A 19121-nucleotide genomic window follows, 5' to 3' on the forward strand; every position below is an offset into this window, starting at 1 on the left:
TATTGTTGTAGTTAGCTTGGTGGATGGTTTGTTGTACATATTTGAAATGTATTCAAGTAAAAACAAATCTTTAAAACCCTAGATGAGTGGGGTATGCACCCTAAAAAGATCAATAAAACGGACACCATTCATTAGTTTTTACAGCGTCAACACCAAACGGAAGTTCCAACATCGATTTTCTATCCTATAATAGGACATTTTTTTCCCCTCTGGGATGAAACGGGTCGGATGGAAAGTGTGTTCAGACAGTCATGGTCTTTATACGAGGCCGCGAGTATAGATTACATGTTTGCAAAAAACCTTTATTTGTTTGTCGAGAGCCCGGAAATCTTTAAAAGTTGCCCACTGCCTGCCTGACTCACGCGCCTCTGTCTGACTCCGATCGCCCTGGCAACTGGGGCTCTGACGTCACCCGTCCCGGCGCGACCCTGCTGCGGAGCGTGTGATTGGAGGGAAACCCCGTGGAAGAGCGGGAGAGCGAACATCAGCTGGAACGAGTCGCCCCGACGAGACTCACTCCGCGCTCCGTCACGCCTCTTTTGTCAGCAGGTACCGACGCCGCGGTCCGCCACATACCGACACGCCGCCTGCGAGCGCTTCGAGGACGCCTCAGAACCCAGCAAACCGCCGCCGCGTCTGCAACAGTAAGTGCAACAAGAACAAAAATCACTGACGCTCCGCCGCTCAGCCAGTCATTGTTCTGCGCTGCGCGGATGGCTGAGCTGCGACTCTGCTTCTGTTTAAAAACCCGTTTCCTCCTCCCTCCTCTCGTTATCCGCTTTTTTTTTTTCTTTTTCTTTTTTTGCAAGACACAATCGCGGGCCTACCACATAAAGGCGACTAAAATCGAATTATCGCAAACCCCTCCACTCAGGTTCAATTTTTTTTTGTTTCCGGGGAAGCATAAAAAAGGGCGTTCACTGCCCATCGTAGTAAGCCAGGCTCCGATTACTCTCTTACATAATTATGTACCTGCAGCGGCTTTTTCCTCCTAAAATCAGCAACATCAGCCACAGTTAACGTCACATTTTTGCCTCGTTATGAGAGGTTTTTCGCATGGCTTTGCCCTGCTCGCTACACTGGGTGGGCAGGTGTGTCCCCGGTGACGTGAACTGGGTGGCCGACATTCCTCAGATGGGTGCAGGTGCTGGGAAATCACGCTCGCTGCTCGTGAGATTTTTCCTCCGCAACACCGGATTCAGGCGTGTTTCTCAGTTCTCCACTCAGGTCAGTCAGAAATCTGCTCATTTATAGCCATTATTTCGAGTGCATTGCGACAACTTTGTCAGTTATAACCTGACCTGAATGAAATCCTCCGCTTAGAAAGTGACTGGAAGTTGCACATAAAAATGACAATATAAGTATCACAAGTAATCTTACTTCTATTTCTTCTCAAACCTTTTAGACATTTGGTTTGTATAAGACAAGATGCTATCACCGTATACAAATTGAATATGGTCCCTTTAATTCAATTGAGCATATTCATAGTGACTAGTAGTGGCAACTCTAGACAAACATTTACCTTTCCGCTTTCTATAACCTATTATAATGTGTAACTCGAAATTGAGACCGGTTTTAATGAGGGTTCATTTTTAGTTTGTCTATACAGTTTCTTTTTTTTTGTGCCAAACCATTAAACGTCATTGCGTGGACCCTTTGCTGGAAGTGCTTTTGCACACTTCTGCTTTCCAGAAAATTCTCTTCATACAGCCTTTGTACATGTAGAAGCACTTTGTTTTGTATTTCTCGTGAATGCCTGTACCTGACGAAGAGTAATATTCCAAAGTCAGTTGCAAAAGGTGGTGTACCCACCCAAATCTGTGAACAGATATGATCAGTCAAGTAGTAGTAATCTGATTACCTGTATCTTTTTTTTTCTTCTTTTATAGTTGTGTTAAGAAGACGCCATATGATAAGAAATAGCTTTTCTTTTTTAAACTTTTTTTGTCATCGGAAGGATTTAGAAATTACTGAAAGTTTTAGAGAGTTTGTGTTTCATTGCATACCTGAGGTCAGGTTTTACAGGAACAGCGGCACTGTACTTCTCATTCATTCACGCTAAATGAGCAAATCTCTTGGACCTCCGACTGGATTCACATTGTTCTTTTATTCACCCCCTCATCCAGTTCTCTCGTTCTCTTCTGCTCTTCCTCCCTCAGACCACACAGCAACCATGACCGACAGGAAGTCCTTGGTAATGCTGGGCCAGCTGCTCGAGGTGGCCGAGCGCTATAAGGATATGGTCAAAATCATGAAGGCGGTTGCAGAGTGCGCCTTCAAGGAGAAAAGTGAGCTCACCATTGATGAGCGCAACCTTCTGTCTGTTGCATACAAGAATGCGGTGGGCGAGCGGAGGTCCTCCCATAGGGCAATATGCAACTGGCTCCGTGACAATAAAGACAAAGGTGATTTACCAGAAATTAAGCAGGTCAAAGAGGACGTCGAGAAGGAGCTCAATGACATCTGCTCTGAAGTACTGGTAAGGAGCAAACGGGGCTGAAAGGAGTTGGTTGGGTGGGGAGGCAGGGGCAATGTTTGAATCTCATTTAGGTAGTAGTTAGACAAATGATGGAGCTATATAATGTTCAGATGGAGTTGAGGAGATGACCAACTCAAATGAGCAGACTTTAAAATGTTTTCCTGTTAAATGTTGGCAAAATCAAGTTCAAATCAATCAGAATCATTCATCAAGCGGTGGTTGAGTGGTTATCAATACAGTGTCTTGTAACCCCTGATCTCTTGACATAAGTGACACCTACTGGTGAACTCTGGCAACTGCTTAAACGTGGTTAGGATCTAATTAGGAAAGAGCAAAAACAGCTAATTGAAGGGGTCATGAGTTACTGGTAAAGTTGTCCTCTCAATATTACACAAAGTAAGCATTTTAAATGGATACAAGCATGAATGTTGAACTGTCCCTGTGATATTATATGAGCAACATCTTCCAATAGGAGTGTGCCCAGTTTTCATGAGATGAAATCGAAATGATTTAGAACTAGGATGTAACCAGGATTCAAACCTGGGGATTCCACACTCAAAATTGACGCTAGTCATCCTACCAGATAGTTCACTTGCTAATTGAGAGGAAAAAAGATGCTGAATGTATACAACAGCTGCTGTGGCCATGTTTTCATTGCAGGAGCTGCTGGTGCCGTGGCCTATCGGAGCATTTAATTTGTCCATATGTGTGCTTGAAAATATCTCCCATATCTGTACATCACTTGACGGAGCCTGACACGTTAATACAAAGCAACATGAATCAATGCTTTGTTGCATTTAAACCCAAACATACAAAAGTTGCACCATCCATTGGACACATATAACCATGTTTTAAAAAAAAAAAAAAAAAAAGAGGAAGAAGAATCTGTGAAGTCAGTTTCCATTGTCACCCTCAGTTCTGTTTTTTAGCTGAGGTTTTCTGTTCTCCGGGACCAGGACTGTCCTCTGCAAGTTCCAAATTAATCCAATATAGAGCGTCTCATTGCGATCAGGATTGTTGCAACAGGCAGAGACCAAAACCTGGAGGACAGGGAAGCTCGAGTTAGACCACTGCTAGTCCATCTTCTTCAAAGTTTGAGTTGTACATCCTGAAATGCCTTGATTGCTACGAAGATTTATCCGCGCTAATGCTTGTGTCATATTCAACCAGCCAGACCATTCGGTACAGTTTTCCACAAAGCATCTACGCCCCGAGATGTGCAGCATTTTCAGACCATTCTTTGTAAACACTGGGGATGGTTGTGTTAGAATCCCAGCACGCTAGTTTGTTAAAGGCCAGTCTGTCTCCTGACGACAACTACAACACTGTTCGAAGTCATGAATAACAACTCTTTTCTCTATTTTGATGGTTGATTTGAACTTACAGTTGTCTTGACCACATCTGTATGCTCAAAAGCACTGGATTGCTGCAATGCAACTGACTGATTATGAGGGTTTTTTTTTTAAGGAAAACTTGAAAGAAATTGGTATAATCAGAAGAAGAATCGTACAACATAAGGCCAGGAAAATGGAGTTTAGTCTTAAAGCTGGATGTAGATACATTTTTCACAGAATTATAGCTCCACTGTTGCCTAAATTCTCATACAATCAAATGAGCAGACTTGTTCATCTTCATACTGTTGTGTTCTCTTCCATGTATTTCACTGTTAAAATTTCATGCTGTCGCTTGCAGGAGCTGCTTGATAAGAATCTGATCGTTCACGCGGCTACACCCGAAAGCAAAGTCTTCTACATGAAGATGAAGGGAGACTATTTCCGCTACCGGGCTGAGGTGGCCGGCGACGATAAACGAGATGGTAAACAAGCCCCATATGTTGCAGATAAACAGTTTTTGGTACAAATCAGAGAAGAGAGCCCGTTGGTACAAGTGGACCGGGTCCTTACCGTTTGCTGCTTGGCTTCCTGTTAGGGTTTCTTCTGTGACTGAAACTTCCTGACGGTGATGCGTTCAAGTCAGAGTTCTGTCAATGTTTTATTAGCAGCATGATACTTTGAAAAATTTTCTAAGCACTCATTTAAAAAAAAAAAGAAAAAAAAAAAAGAGTGTGACATGACCAGTCATTGATTAGTATTCCTCCAATCTGTTGTATGTATATTGTGCATTATATTTTTCATTGACAGCTTGACCACAGTGTATTATCTCTTTGTGTCTGACCCACCTAAACCAATGCAACAAAGCATGAAATGATAATAAAACTACTGATAAATACCAGATTTCAGTTTTAGTATTTTAAATCATTCAAGATTTGAATGATTTTAGAAATCAAACTGAAATTGCTGTTAGTCGTTCTCATCAAGCTGAGCTCGGGCAGACTGGATGTCATAATTTTATGGCTTGAAAATGCCGTTTGGTAGAGTACAGTTTTTACTGTTTGGAAGGTGGTTATGAAGGTCAGTGACATGTCTGAATCAGAGGGGTTAGTTGAAATATCTACTCACCGATCTGCCTGCTTTCCTTTCATGAAGAGATCATCTCGATGTCGGAGTGTGCTTACAAGGAAGCCCTCGAAGTCAGCACGAAAGAAATGCCGACCACACATCCCATCCGCCTCGGCCTCGCTCTCAACTTTTCGGTCTTCTACTACGAGATCAAGAATTCACCCACTGAGGCTCACGACCTGGCCAAGAAGGTAAAAACACTTGCATACTAATTACTGTATTTAGAATAAATCGCCAAGTTCTCAGCAGCCTGGAAGCTAAACCACGGTCACGAGCTCAAGCAGTTGCTTCAGATGGCGAGCAAGCCGAGTACAACCTGGAATCTAGAGGGTCAGGTTTTCTCAGCAGCATGGGTATAGTGGTATAAAACAGCAGTGCCCCCTCTCCCCCCGAAGGGTTAAAAACATTAACCCAGCCATGATGGATTGCCTTGTGAGCAGGAAACAATAGATATAACTTGATGATAACCCCTAACAATTAAAGGAGAAACAAATCTAAATGAATGCTGAACAACAAAAGAGAAATCAAAACGGGATTAGATAAATTTGGCCATTGAGCTGCAAAATGTTCAGAAAGCTCAGTGAATCGACTGACCAGGTCAAAGTGGTGGGAGTCAAATACAGGAGATGACCAGACATCAGAATACAGAACATGGATACATTTTACCCATCTTTTACTCGTATGAAATCACTTGGGTTGAAGTTTATTTGAAAATAATAAGAATATTTTTTTACATCCATAAATGCTGAATAGCAGCAAATACTATGCAGAAGAACAATTTAACACAAGCGTAACTAAGAGAGGATTAACATCATGTTTACAATGCAACAGCTGGAGCCTGAATTCAAACTATCCAAAATCAAAACATTTTTACTGTCATGAAGTTCACTGTGATCGAAATCCTAGAGCCGGCTTACTGAAGAGCAGACTTATGGTTATAATGGAGAGAATGAAATATAATTAGAGCAGAATAAAGGAGGAGTTGCCTTGTATACATAGACAAAGTAATTAAATTAAAAGGATGTCACAAATTAGATGGCAACATTACATTCTCAATTATTATTTCACCTGTATTAAAGATTCAAACAACACAGTTATGTTTTTAGAACTGCAGGATCACGGATGGATTCATTCAGGGCGGAAACTGTCAGATGTATGATAACAATGTGGGAAAAGAACTTTAATATAGATTTCTTTAAGCCCACTTGATCGCAGTCTGAATTTATTAACTCGGTGTTCTGTAAAAGCTCTGGTCGTCACTAATCGGTTACATATGGAGTGGTAAAGATAAGCGGACTAATGAAGGACACCTGTTCATCTTCCCGTGGTTCCAGTTCTCCGGAGCTGTAACGAAACCAAGAGCAAACCTTATAAATACGACACATACAAAAATACAGTGTGACAAACTGATTACTACTGTAACCTACTGGGGATAAATGAAGCAACATGTGGAAGGTTTTAGTATCAAAGAGGAACTGGGAAAACATCTGCGATATTTTATAACCCACCAAAATTTGTTTTGATTTGGATGAATTTGATGATTTCTGGTGGTAGTCTAAACCTGACTACAGGAAGTAATAACTCTGAAGTATAGGGTAAAGGTGTTCATATAAAGTATCCATTGTTGTTGTTTTTTTAAAACAACACATGAAAGGGAATTTTCAACACGGACCAAAATTATACCAAGTGGTATAAGAGGATGTGTAGAGAAATCCTTCGAACACCAAGATGCAGGATGAGAGGGGTAGCACTTTCTATAAAGTCAATGATCATAGATGTGAAGTTCCACAAGGTTCTGTGTTGGGACCACTGTTATCCATCCACTACATCAATAATATGCGTGAGTCTCAAACGAGCTTATTTGCAGATGACACAGAAATAGTTTGCTGTGGGGATCATTTGGAACATTGTTTGGAGAGTGTGGACATCGATATTGTTCAAATAAATGAAACGGGACGGAAACCAGCAAGTATCAAATGTCAAATTTCTTTGAATAGTAACGAACCGTTAACCAAGTTGGAAGACGTAGATATCAATCAATTGCAATAATAAAGCTAAATCTTTAAACAGCATTAGTCCGACGTCTTTGGATTTGTTTTTTATATGTTGAGAGTTGTTAGAGGTATTATTGTGTGTAGTATGTATAACTTTACAATACATTAGTATATGTGGTAATCACAAACTAAATTATGAATAACTGATGTTAAAATATAGAGCCAATATATGAAATGTATAACATAGTAAATATTATTATTAAACCCCGTTTGTAATTATTTTATAATGTAGTTGAAAAAATAAGATTTCCACTTGATCTTCCACCTTATATTTACAGTGAATAAATGGACGCTCGATGTTTCTTGTTTTGTTTGTTTTCTATAAGTTAATTGCCCTGGTGTCATTTTGTTCACTGAAAATGTTTGAAATAAAATGTAGTTCCAATTGACCAAGGCTCCATTATCGAGTCTTTATAGAACTACAGCCTAATACAAGCCTGACGGAGGGTCCATGTCGGGCTGCTGGTGTTTAGTAATTGGTGATTTTGCTTTAAAGCTTGATGAGACTCATCGGGCCTGAGTGAGAATGAGTGCTTCATCATAACGGCTACTATTTAAATCCATCTGAGGCCATTATGTAATTATGGGCGGTAGCATTGACTGTATCCTGCGTCTCTTTCAGGCCTTTGACGAAGCCGTCTGTGACCTGGACAACACCAACCCCGAGTCTCAGAAAGACAGCACCTTGATCATGCAGCTCCTCCACGACAATCTGACAGTGAGCAATCTCGTCTTCACTTCATTCGTCAGACTTGACTGACGACCTCAGCTGTAAGGTTTTTCCTTGTGACCGTGACACTGACTCGTGCACCGTCTCCTCTTGTTGCAGCTGTGGACCCATTGTGACGGCGAGGGCGAGGGAGGGGAGCAGGCGGAGCAGCCGGAGCAGACAACCGAGAAGTGAACCTCGCCAAAACAATAATAAAGATAAACTTTTACAAAAAAAAAAAAAAACAAACAAAAAAAATACCTCTCACCAGCCTAAGTTGTGTGTACGTGTGTATGAAACCGTCTGGGTGTGCACAGTATGTTGACACTCCACTCACAATGTGTCCAGTGCAGTATAAATGTGCTGCTACGTCTCCACAGAGAACAATGAAAATATTTTTCTTTTAGACGTCACTCATTAATTATGTGAATCAGTGGATGTGTTAATTTTTTTTTTAGTCGGTCCACTTAAAATCACTCCTTTAGGTCAGAATGTGCCCCTTACTCCTGCCTCTCTAATCTGTAGCAGACTGCTGCTGTAGGAAAGTGCAGAGAAACCTCTAGCTGCAACTCGGATCATTTATCGTTACTTGAATTGAACTTTAACAAACTAGAAGCACACCACATGGAAACCGTCACAGGCATCAGACAGTATCGGCAGTCGTATTCTATTTTTACCTTTGTACGCGTCCATTTCCATCTTATTTGTATTTATTCCACCCTGTATGGATAGTACACGTGTCGCCTCTCGGTGGGTTTAATGTGCATCTTGGCGTAGCAAAGGTTTTCACTTATTAAAAACTATTTAAACTTTGGTAGATTTGTTGAGAGGGTCACATTCAATTTACATTCATCTTTTTACTGGTGAAGTGGGAAAACTACATCTACCTGCCATTTTGTTTTTGCATACGTTTGAGTTCAAGACGGCTGAAAATAATGAACAACTTAAAAATGGCTCAATACTGTAACTTCAGATTTGTTTTTGGTTTTTTTCTTGTCAGCAGCGCAAAGGATACTTCGCTTTTTAAGTGGCTTTCTACTCTTTATATTCACGTTTTGTAATTTCTTTTTGGGTGTTCTATTCCTTTTTGACTTCCCTTGAATGTATGCATTTCTAGTAGTGCGGTGTGAGGGGTTAGCGCTGCTCTGCAGCTGGCAGTTTTTCTGTGCTTAGGATTTAGCTCTAACCAGGTGGCGAAACACATTTACCACCCATTGAAAGTACGTCGTGTCAAAGCTAGGATGACGCGAAATAGAAACTCAATATTAAAAGTAAAATCGGTAGAAAGCTCAGTAGGGCCAGTTTCTTATACTGCCATGGTTTAATAAAGCTGGGATGCAAGATTCAAAGGGAGTACTTTGGCTATGTGCTATCATGTAAGAGGAATTAAAAAAAATCAAACTGCTCACGTTTGTTTTGCTTTCTTCACAGGTAAGCCGTATGTGTGTTTTAGAGTCAAACATCAAATTGTCACGTATCGTATATGTACACGAGGAACACAACCTGGTTAAATTATGAAGTGATTTTTAAGCCTAAAAAAAGAATGGTGGGTTTTTAAAATACCCCAGAAAGCAAAGATTTTCACAGAAGACACTGCCCTCTGCTGATGGTGGTGGCTTGTGAAAGGCCCTGTCTTGATGCATGGTGGTGTAGTGAATAGCACTCAATTCACTCTGCTGTCGTCACTGGTTGGAGTTAAGGGTTTTGTTTATAGAGTTGTTCTTGATTTGGGAGCATTTAGTGTCACGGCAGCAAACTATATAAATGCACTGTGTGGTATATTAAGAACAACTAAATTTAGAAAACAGTACAGCAGTGGAATGAGATTTTAAAACACAATGATTACTTATGCTAACAATGCATCTACATGTTTTTGATTTTGGAAATGGGGCCACAAAACAAAGAAACTAATACAAACGTAATAGAGAAACGCAAACAAAAAAAGTAACATAACTAAATAAATGATGGCCCAACATATCCGAAAAGGAGTGGGAAGAAGCAAAGCTTATTTAATCCTACCCCGTATTCACCTCAACCAACAGTTCCCCTGTATTTTATATATACATATACAGTATATATATATATACACACACGTATACATACACATTAACACATACACATACACCAACAAAGTATATTTTTTTACAAGAAAACAAAAACCAGTAAAAAGAAAAATAGATAAATCAAAGCACAATGAAAATACATGTTTTACTTTCACAGCAGTGTGTGAGGTAATTGGCCTGAGTCCTTGGTTGAAAACCGGTATATTTACCTCAGAAAGCCCTATATCAACCACAAACTTATAAACCATTCAGGAAACAAATGTAAATTGGGTTTGTAGATGTCAATTTGGGGATATTTATTTTTTTCACTTTATTTAGTTTCCATTGCAGTCAGTCGAGTGCATCAAGGTGGTGGAGGCAGGAAGATCAATCAAAATCTGAATTTAGAAAAAATATAGCCTTTTGTCTATGGTTTGCTATAAAAGCCAAGCATGATGTTGTGATACAGAAAACTGTGATACAGAAAACATTGTACAGCACTTTACTTTAAAGCTAATACTTTAATCAACTATTCCTAATATAAACATATTACCCTTTTTTAATTTGAAGCGGCTCATAGTATGTATTTGCTAATTATTCAGTCTGTATCCTTGTTATTGATTCCACTGTACACATTTATTACAACTGCATATGCTGTCACGGCAAAAGTGCAACCAATTCTCACTTAACAGCAGTTTGTGTTCCGTTTATGTGCTTTTTAGCCCGTTTTCATCTTGTTATTATGGTTATCCACAGTCTATTTATGCTCATGTAGCATCTCTTGTTTTTTGTATTTTAGTGGGAGTACTTTTTATAATCATTTACGATTTCAATAATAATGTTTACACAAAATATTTGCCTTTCCTGATGTTGTTTCTGATTTTTTTTTTGTCAAAATGTGCCTCTCTCCAGAGTTGTTTTGTGTCATACTGTTTTTAGGACACTCAGACTTTTGTTCTGTGGGGTTTTATGTTATTACTCAGGAGATCAACCATCAATTATAAAGCCCACTTCAGTATTTGTGTGAAAAAAAACGATCAACAGCAGCAGTCATCTTCATCCTGTCCCAAAACCTTTTACATGATTTCATCATGGCCTGGTAACCCCGCCCCGCCTTACTACAGTGAGCGTTGATTGGTCCGTGCTTGTGACGTAGATACTGGTATATATAGATTAGCCTCCCCTCACTTCCTCCCCCTCTTCCCGGCTGTCAGTGCTGTGTGAGTGCGTGTGTGCTCTGAGCTCGCTCGGCACACGTTAAAAAACAAAAAAACAAAAAAAAATTCAAAACTTAAAAAACCAAAAATATTTTTTTTCTTTTTGCAACACGTCGGTGAAGCTGGAGTTAAAACACTCAAGGACCGGACGGTAACGTACAAGAAGAAGAAGGAAGAAGATAACGGCTGCTTTAACGTGTTTTCCAGTCGACGTGAAGCGAGGCCAAGTACAGCTGCTTTCTGCTTTTATTTCCGCATGACACGTTAAACTAATACTTCACGTCAGTTTTTATATCGGTCTACGCGCTACATTCGACCCATAAAAAACACCGCAACTGTTCAATTCAACGGCTGTTCTAACCATCCGCATTTCGCCTCGGACTGACGCGACGTCCGCGGCCGTTGGATACTGTTCGTGAAGCCCTCACTTCAGGAAAACACAGTCAAGCCAGCCGCCGCTCGGTTTAGCAGTGCGCCCATACACCATGCATTACCGTGAGAGCATTCTCAAACGGATTTTTTATTTCCCAATAAAGAAAATAAACAAAAAAAAAAGATAAACCAAGACAAACAGAACAAAGAAGATACATTCCAGCGAATGAGAGCTCATTTTCATTAAGATAGTGAATACAACACTGCTAATGATAACACATAACAACAAACAGAATTAATGAAGGTGTCATTATTACAAACTATTAATAAAACTTACTACCCGCAGAAGCAAAAAGACCACGTTTTCAGTCAGTAATGTATTGTTACTATAATACTATCACTTCCTTCAAATCAAAAGCCCAGCAAAACAGCATATCTTGGCAAAATTGTGATTTATATTATATTGTATGGTATTGTATTATACCCCCCTCCCCCCTTCTGTTGCCATAAACCCATTTAACTTAACAGATTGATCGTAGGCCAGCAGGATGAGGATGCGGCCTATCAAAATAAGAGCCCTCTGCAATAACATCGCAGCGCCATTCCCTCTAATTTCAGATTGATATTAGAAGGACATTCCCTATTATCATAAATCCATTCCATGTCAGGCTGAGTGTAGGTCACCTAAGGATGTCACTCACAAAGCAGCGCCAGCTCAAAATAGAGCTCTCTAAAATGGCACGGGTACGCTTTTTTTGTTATAGATTTTAGACTGTTATTAGCAAGAATTCCTGTTATCATAAACCCATTCAATGTCAGACTGATAGTATAAAATAAGTGTTTGATGAATTTTCAAAGTGCTGTTATTTTTAAATGACAAATCGGAGTTCCTTAATATTAACTGAGTGATATCCTGGGATGGTCCACTACCACTGTGATGTGGAATGACTTTATGATAACTAGGAATTTTAGAGTTAATCTAACTTGGAATCAGGCGATATCATGTTAAGTGTTTGGTTATATTCCAATTTAGAAGCAAAAGTGGTTTTATTTTGAAATTACATAATTTGTAAGGTGACCTACTATCAGTCTGACATGGAATGGGTTTATAATAACAAGAAAATTCTTTTTAATATCAGTCTGAAGTTAGAAGAGTCCAGATGTGCTATTTCAGAGGGCTCTTATTTTGATGTGCCACATCAGATTGGGTTTGTACTTGGTGAGTGACATCCTGACTTGACCAACTATCAATCTGACAATGACTGGATTTATGATAACCGTGAAATTCCTTTTAATATCAGTCTGAATTTAGAGGGAAAGAATTCTTTATATGCTTTTTCAGAGGGGCAATATTTTGATATGTCACATCTTGAACTGGTCTACTATCAATCTGAAGTGAAATGGGTTTATATCAACAGATTTAATTTAATACTAATCAAAAATTTGCCAGAATATGCTGTTTTGTTGGGCTTTACATTTTGAAAGATGCCATCAGAATGGGAAGAGAATTTATTGTATTGTAGTAACATGAATACGCCACTGACGGAAACTAAGGTTTTGTTTATTTATTTTTTGCTTCTGCTGGCAGTTAAGTTATTCTTTGAATCCTAATGGTTATTGGAGTATTCATAATGCACTCATTTAATAGCTTTGTTGATGCTTATTATTATTAGCAGTAGTATTAATCTGCATTTTATTAACTGACTTACAGATCTCATTCACAGGAATGTCATTATTATTTTGGCATCCATTTGCGAATGCTCTCACAGTAATGCATGGTGTATGGGCGCACTGCGAAACAGAGCGGCGGCAGGCTTGAATGGGTTTTCCGAAAAGGGAGCTGGCTTGACACCGGTAGCCTTCCGACCATCATTGAAAACTTCTTTCCAGCCAAGTCCCAGTGCTCTGCCAGCTGCCCTCACAACCAACGAAGATGAACCCCAGCGCTCCCAGTTACCCAATGGCCTCCCTGTACGTCGGGGATCTGCATCAAGATGTAACCGAGGCGATGCTGTACGAGAAATTCAGCCCCACCGGATCCATCCTCTCGATCCGTGTCTGCAGGGACATGATGACCCGGCGTTCCCTTGGATACGCCTATGTCAACTTCCAGCAGCCGGCGGACGGTATGTGCTTTTTAACAGGGATACTAACAATGAGTACCCTCCGTTTCCCCACACGTGACAGAGCTGCCCTGTTTCCACTAGGCATCACTGCGACAGACATGTTGTCTGTAGTGGTCTCTCTCTCTCTCTCTCTCTCTCTCTCTCTCTCTCTCTCTCTCTCTCTCTCTCTCTCTCTCTCTCTCTCTCTCTCTCTCTCTCTCTCTCTCTCTCTCTCTCTCTCTCTCTCTCTCTCTCTCTCTCTCTCTCTCCTCCCCCCCCCCCCCCCCCCCCCCCCCTCAGTTGAACCTTCCAGCAGTGGTGTAGTGAAACAGCATCAAGTCCACCCTGCTCTGCCCAGCCCACCCTGTCATGTAGCATAGTGCTGCCATGCTATCTTTCTTTTGTCAGGACAACACCCCAACTGCCCATCCTAAAGTGCTGACACACTATTTTCCTTCAATCCTCTGTCACAATGCCCTCAGGTCTCTGTATTTGCATGGTTTTCCTTTTAACTGGATCTGTTAAGGGGGTGAATTATGTGTTAAGTTTCTAGAACTGTCACTAGAATTGTAGATCCCAAACACCATAGTTGTCAGATATTTCTCCACCACATTGTCTGCAGACTCTAGATACTGGCACTGACATTCTATTTTGACCTGTGTTTATACTCAGATAATGTTTATAACTATTTAATAATAAGATTATTGACACTGTGGAATCTTTTTGCAACACTTCCCCTTATGAGTACTTTGGAGTATATTCATCTATGAATTCATCCTTTTTTCCATCCCTACTTCATCCAAGTGTTGTTGAGGAGAGCTTTGGGTTTTCCCAGGCAAAACCAGGTGAAAGGTGAACGGTCACGCTTGTTACATGCATTTGTAATTGCTACAGTATTGACACGGTATTACTTAAAATCATGAAGATGTAAGTTTGGAAACCTTAGGTATGATGAATCAAATTCATATATTTTCAGTATGATTATTGAGTCAGGATACCCAGCCCTTTAAAAAAAATAACCAAATAATTTCCTCCTCCTGTGTTCCTCCCCTCAGCCGAGCGTGCACTGGACACCATGAACTTCGACGTGATCAAGGGCAGGCCCGTACGCATCATGTGGTCGCAGCGTGATCCGTCGCTGAGAAAAAGCGGAGTGGGAAACATCTTCATCAAGAATCTCGACAAATCGATCGACAACAAGGCTCTTTATGATACCTTTTCGGCTTTTGGCAACATCCTGTCATGCAAGGTAAAGTACTGGTTTACTAATGCAGGGAGTTGGCCAGCTGTAATTTATTATTCTATGCATGTGAGTGTTTTTAGAGTGATTTTAACTGTTTCGTATGAAACTCCCACCACACAATTAGAAGCAATTGTGGTGAAAGCAACATTCTCAAGTGTTTTATATTATCTTAGTCAGATGTCGATTCAGATTGTTACACTTTTGCATGCGTGTGTGGCTTAAAAGTGGCATGCTTTGTTTTTTTTATTTCTTGAAGGTGGTTTGTGACGAGAATGGCTCTAAAGGTTACGGCTTTGTGCATTTTGAGACTCAGGAGGCAGCTGAACGAGCCATTGAAAAAATGAATGGCATGCTGCTCAATGACCGAAAAGTGTAAGTGAATGTTTTGACTTGCTTTGAAGGAAGCGTGTGTGTTTCTGTGTGTGTGTGTGTGTGTGTGTGTGTGTGTGTGTGTGTGTGTGTGTGTGTGTGTGTGTGTGTGTGTGTGTGTGTGTGTGTGTGTGTGTGTGTGTGTGTGTGTGTGTGTGTGTGTGTGTGTGTGTGTGTGTGTGTGTGTGTGTGTGTGTGTGTGTGTGTGTGTGTGTTACTTTGATATTACAGTGTTACTGTGTGAATCACGCAGTTCCTACTGTTTTCAGGTGTATGTATTTTATATAAGTATAACAGATTTCATAGGTGTGTCTTGTTTACTTTTTTTTTCCCTGATGAAACTTTTCACTGCTTCTTCTCAACACAGATTTGTGGGCCGCTTCAAATCTCGGAAAGAGCGCGAGGTTGAGCAGGGTGCCCGGGCTCGAGAGTTCACTAATGTCTACATTAAAAACTTTGGTGAAGAAATGGATGAGGAGAAGCTGAGGGAGGTCTTCAGTAAATATGGTCAGTCAGGACTTCTACTGATGCACTCACAAATGACTTAACCTTTTTATAACGGTAAAAAAGAAAAACTATGCTTCATTGTATTTCTCTCTCTTTTTATTTGCTTAGGAAGTGCTATGAGTATCCGGGTCATGACTGATGCCAGTGGAAAGTCTCGAGGTTTTGGATTTGTCAGCTTCGAAAGGCATGAGGACGCGCAGAAGGTAAGTTTTGTCCTGACAGGTTTACTTTTGGGAATATTGAATAACTCAGTCTTAAAAGTGTGACTTTGTCATCTTGTTTTATTCAGGCAGTGGATGAGATGAACGGGAAGGAGCTGAACGGCAAGCTGATCTATGTCGGACGTGCCCAGAAGAAGGTGGAACGACAGACGGAGCTGAAGCGCAAATTTGAACAACTGAAACAAGATCGTATGACTCGTTACCAGGTCAGTTCTCACTATAGCTCAGTTACTGTAGCATCACCCATCTTTTGTCCGTTCAAGTGCAGCTTTGTCAAATTCAGTGCTCCTTTCTCGGTAGGACGCACTGGCCAAAATGGCTGCAACAGTAACTGCAGTTCATGGGCCCATGGTTCTTCACCATAGACCCAGGGGATAAACATGCACTGCAGACATGTCATGAAATAAACAGCTGGCTTATTGCTGTTTTAAAAGAGGAAATACATGTTTAACGTTTTTGTTTTTTAGGGTGTCAATTTGTATGTGAAGAACCTGGATGATGGAATTGATGATGATCGCCTGCGAAAAGAGTTTTTACCCTTCGGTACCATAACCAGTGCCAAGGTACGACCACATCTGTTTTTCTGTGTGCTGTCATAACAAAGATGGATAGGATTTAGCTTTTATTAGCTTTTATAATTGCTTTTTTAGCTGAATATTTTCAAAATGTTTACATTACATATGTAGTGCACATATAATGTGTCTCTCCTCCTCAGGTCATGACGGAGGGCGGGCGAAGCAAAGGCTTTGGATTTGTCTGCTTCTCGTCCCCAGAAGAGGCCACTAAAGCTGTGACAGAGATGAATGGACGCATCGTGGCCACCAAGCCTTTGTACGTGGCCCTGGCCCAGAGGAAAGATGAGCGTCAAGCCCACCTCACCAACCAGTACATGCAGCGGATGGCCAGCATGCGCGCGGTGCCAAATCCAGTCATCAACCCCTATCAGCCTGCCCCGCCCACCGGCTACTTCATGGCAGCCATCCCTCAGGCCCAGAATCGTGCTGCCTATTACCCAGCTGCTGGTCAGATGGCTCAGCTTCGCCCGAGTCCACGTTGGACCGCGCAAGGTGTCCGGCCACAGCGTCAGTATTAGTCCTAATGTCATACTATGGTTACTTTAATAAACAGAACTATTATAATTGAACATTATCATAACTATGTTTTTTGTGTGTGTTTGTAGACTTCCAGAACATGCCCGGTGCCATGCGTCCATCAGCTCCTCGCCCCCAGGCCTTTGGTGCGATGCGGCCTGCTTCAGTGCCCCGTATGATGTCCACCCAGCGTGCTGGTCAGTCCATTTACACACTCAATATTCTTTCGACATGGTGTAATCCAGTTGTTTGGCAGCGTATCTAAGTTTTTCTGCTTGTTTAACTCCAGCCACCTCACCTGCTGCATTGAACGCGCCTTTACGTGGAGTAGCTCAGTACAAGTACTCAGCAGGAGTCCGCAACCCTCAGCAGCACCTGTCCACCCAGCCACAAGTCAACATGCAGCAGGTAGGAACTCCTCTATACTTCAACCACTGGCCCCCTGGCTTATATCTGAGAAGGACTTAGACATGAATTTTAAAAATGCCTGTGTTGACCCTCCTCACAGCCGGCAGTCCACGTTCAGGGTCAGGAGCCTCTGACTGCTTCCATGCTGGCCGCCGCTCCTCCACAAGAACAGAAGCAGATGCTGGGTAAGGCTCACTAACTCGTTGGTTTTATTATCAGTTTTGTCAGGCCATTTTTTTTCCCTATTTCTGTTAATTAATCATTCCTGTCTGTCACTTCTGCAGGTGAACGCCTCTTCCCACTGATCCAGAACATGCACTCCAGTCTGGCAGGCAAGATCACTGGCATGCTGCTCGAGATAGACAACTCAGAGCTGCTCCACATGCTGGAGTCCCCAGAGTCTCTGCGCTCAAAGGTTGGTGCTTTAGTTTATTATTGACTTTTCATTAATTCTACCAAGATCTCCCCAGGTCTCAACGTTGGAATAAAGTACAGAGTCACTGGTCTAAACACAAAATGTCGGGGGAAACATTCTTCCTTTAATGGTTGCAAACAAACAAAGGAGTGCGAAATAACAAATTTTAAGGGAAGCCTTGTGTCTTAAAATGTATCTAGTGGAATTGAGGCAGTAATGAAATCTCAGCCTGATGTTTCCAATCTCAATCAACATGGTCTGTGTGTGTGTAGGTGGACGAGGCTGTGGCTGTGCTGCAGGCCCACCAGGCCAAAGATACTGCCCAGAAGACAGTGACAACCTCAACGGTCACTCCAAGTGTCTGAACCCAAGGTACAGTTCCTTTTCAGATTATTTTCACTTGCTCATTGTGCAGCAACAGATTTGTTCGAAAAACTTCAGTTTTGATCAAATGAGTACATTTCTAGATAGAGGGTGTGAGTCCATCATCGTTATGATTGTCATCATGTGTTTCACAGGGTTGGGGAACCTTGAGACCAGCTTCACCGATGGAGAAGAGAATTTCACAGTGAAAAAGTTAAAAATACAAAAAACAAAGTAAAACTAAATGCTATACATTGCTGTAAAAAAGTATTTGCCCCCTTCTCGAGTTCAAATTTTTGGTAATATTTCCCCCACGTAAATGTTTTAAGACCATAAAGCAAATCTTTATATTAGACAAAGATAAAATATTCTACAGAGATGTGAAAGACTCATTGCGAGCTCTAGAAAAAGCTTGATTCCAGTTGTCCAACCAGTTATTAGGTTTAGGGGGCATTACTATGTCACTCAGGGCCAGGTAACTTTGTATAGTTTATTTCATTAATAAATAAAATTCATCATTTAAAAACAGCTTTTTTTGTTCAGTCGGGTCATCTTTGTCAGATATTCACATTTGTTCAATGATATTAAACATTAAAATAGTCGAAATCTGAAGGGGATGCCAATACTTTTAAACAGCACTGTATGAAAAATAACAATAAAAACAAGTTTCCGGCCAGGCCTCACATCAGACCGTCAACAGAAACAGCAGGCCTGCTTTGTTGAGTAAAAAAGGTAAAACACCAAAAAAAAATGGAAAAGCTCAAAATGAAAAAATTGATAGTTCCTGAGGGGATTCAGAGGATCACCCTGTGACAAAATAAGGGTGAAAGTAATTGTTTTTGCCATGTTCGTCCTTTTAAATAAAAAAATGTTTGAGCTGGGTGAACCATTATTGTCAGTTCCCTTGACCTTTGCTTGCTTGAATAAAAGTTATGGTATAATTAGTGTCTGTCTGTTAAATGAAATACCGGTAATGGATTTTCAGGAATAATATTGATCTGATCTCTAACATGATACATTCAGATGTGCTGCTGTAGGTCAAATGTGGTGTAGTGATGAAAACAACC

The 19121-nt window shown here is 40.9% G+C and overlaps 2 protein-coding genes across 3 annotated transcripts; both read left to right on the top strand.

Annotated features, from left to right (window-relative positions):
• Nucleotides 1-216: 216 nt before the first annotated feature.
• LOC308122563 (14-3-3 protein beta/alpha-like) lies at nt 217-7977 on the top strand. 2 transcript variants are annotated; one of them, XM_080484428.1, is made up of 6 exons: nt 217-644; nt 2160-2479; nt 4172-4295; nt 4966-5129; nt 7615-7710; nt 7822-7977. In XM_080484428.1, exons 2-6 carry the CDS (start codon nt 2174-2176, stop codon nt 7894-7896), a joined length of 765 nt encoding a protein of 254 aa, XP_080340554.1. In that variant the 5' UTR covers nt 217-644; nt 2160-2173; the 3' UTR covers nt 7897-7977. The 2 variants fall into 2 exon arrangements, with proteins under 2 accessions (XP_080340554.1, XP_080340555.1); XM_080484429.1 differs by having other exon boundaries at nt 575-1227.
• Nucleotides 7978-10936: 2959 nt separating this feature from the next.
• Nucleotides 10937-18999, top strand: LOC308122977 (polyadenylate-binding protein 1A-like). Its single transcript, XM_080485160.1, has 15 exons — nt 10937-11187; nt 13223-13458; nt 14493-14686; nt 14937-15052; nt 15417-15556; nt 15665-15759; nt 15846-15983; nt 16245-16340; nt 16493-16859; nt 16958-17065; nt 17158-17276; nt 17377-17461; nt 17561-17691; nt 17964-18063; nt 18210-18999. Exons 2-14 carry the CDS (start codon nt 13266-13268, stop codon nt 18054-18056), a joined length of 1875 nt encoding a protein of 624 aa, XP_080341286.1. The 5' UTR covers nt 10937-11187; nt 13223-13265; the 3' UTR covers nt 18057-18063; nt 18210-18999.
• The last annotated feature ends 122 nt before the right edge of the window (nt 19000-19121 follow it).

The sequence above is a fragment of the Lipophrys pholis genome, assembly GCF_963383615.2.
Source record: "Lipophrys pholis genome assembly, chromosome: 17".
In the NCBI taxonomy this organism is placed as follows: domain Eukaryota; kingdom Metazoa; phylum Chordata; class Actinopteri; order Blenniiformes; family Blenniidae; genus Lipophrys; species Lipophrys pholis.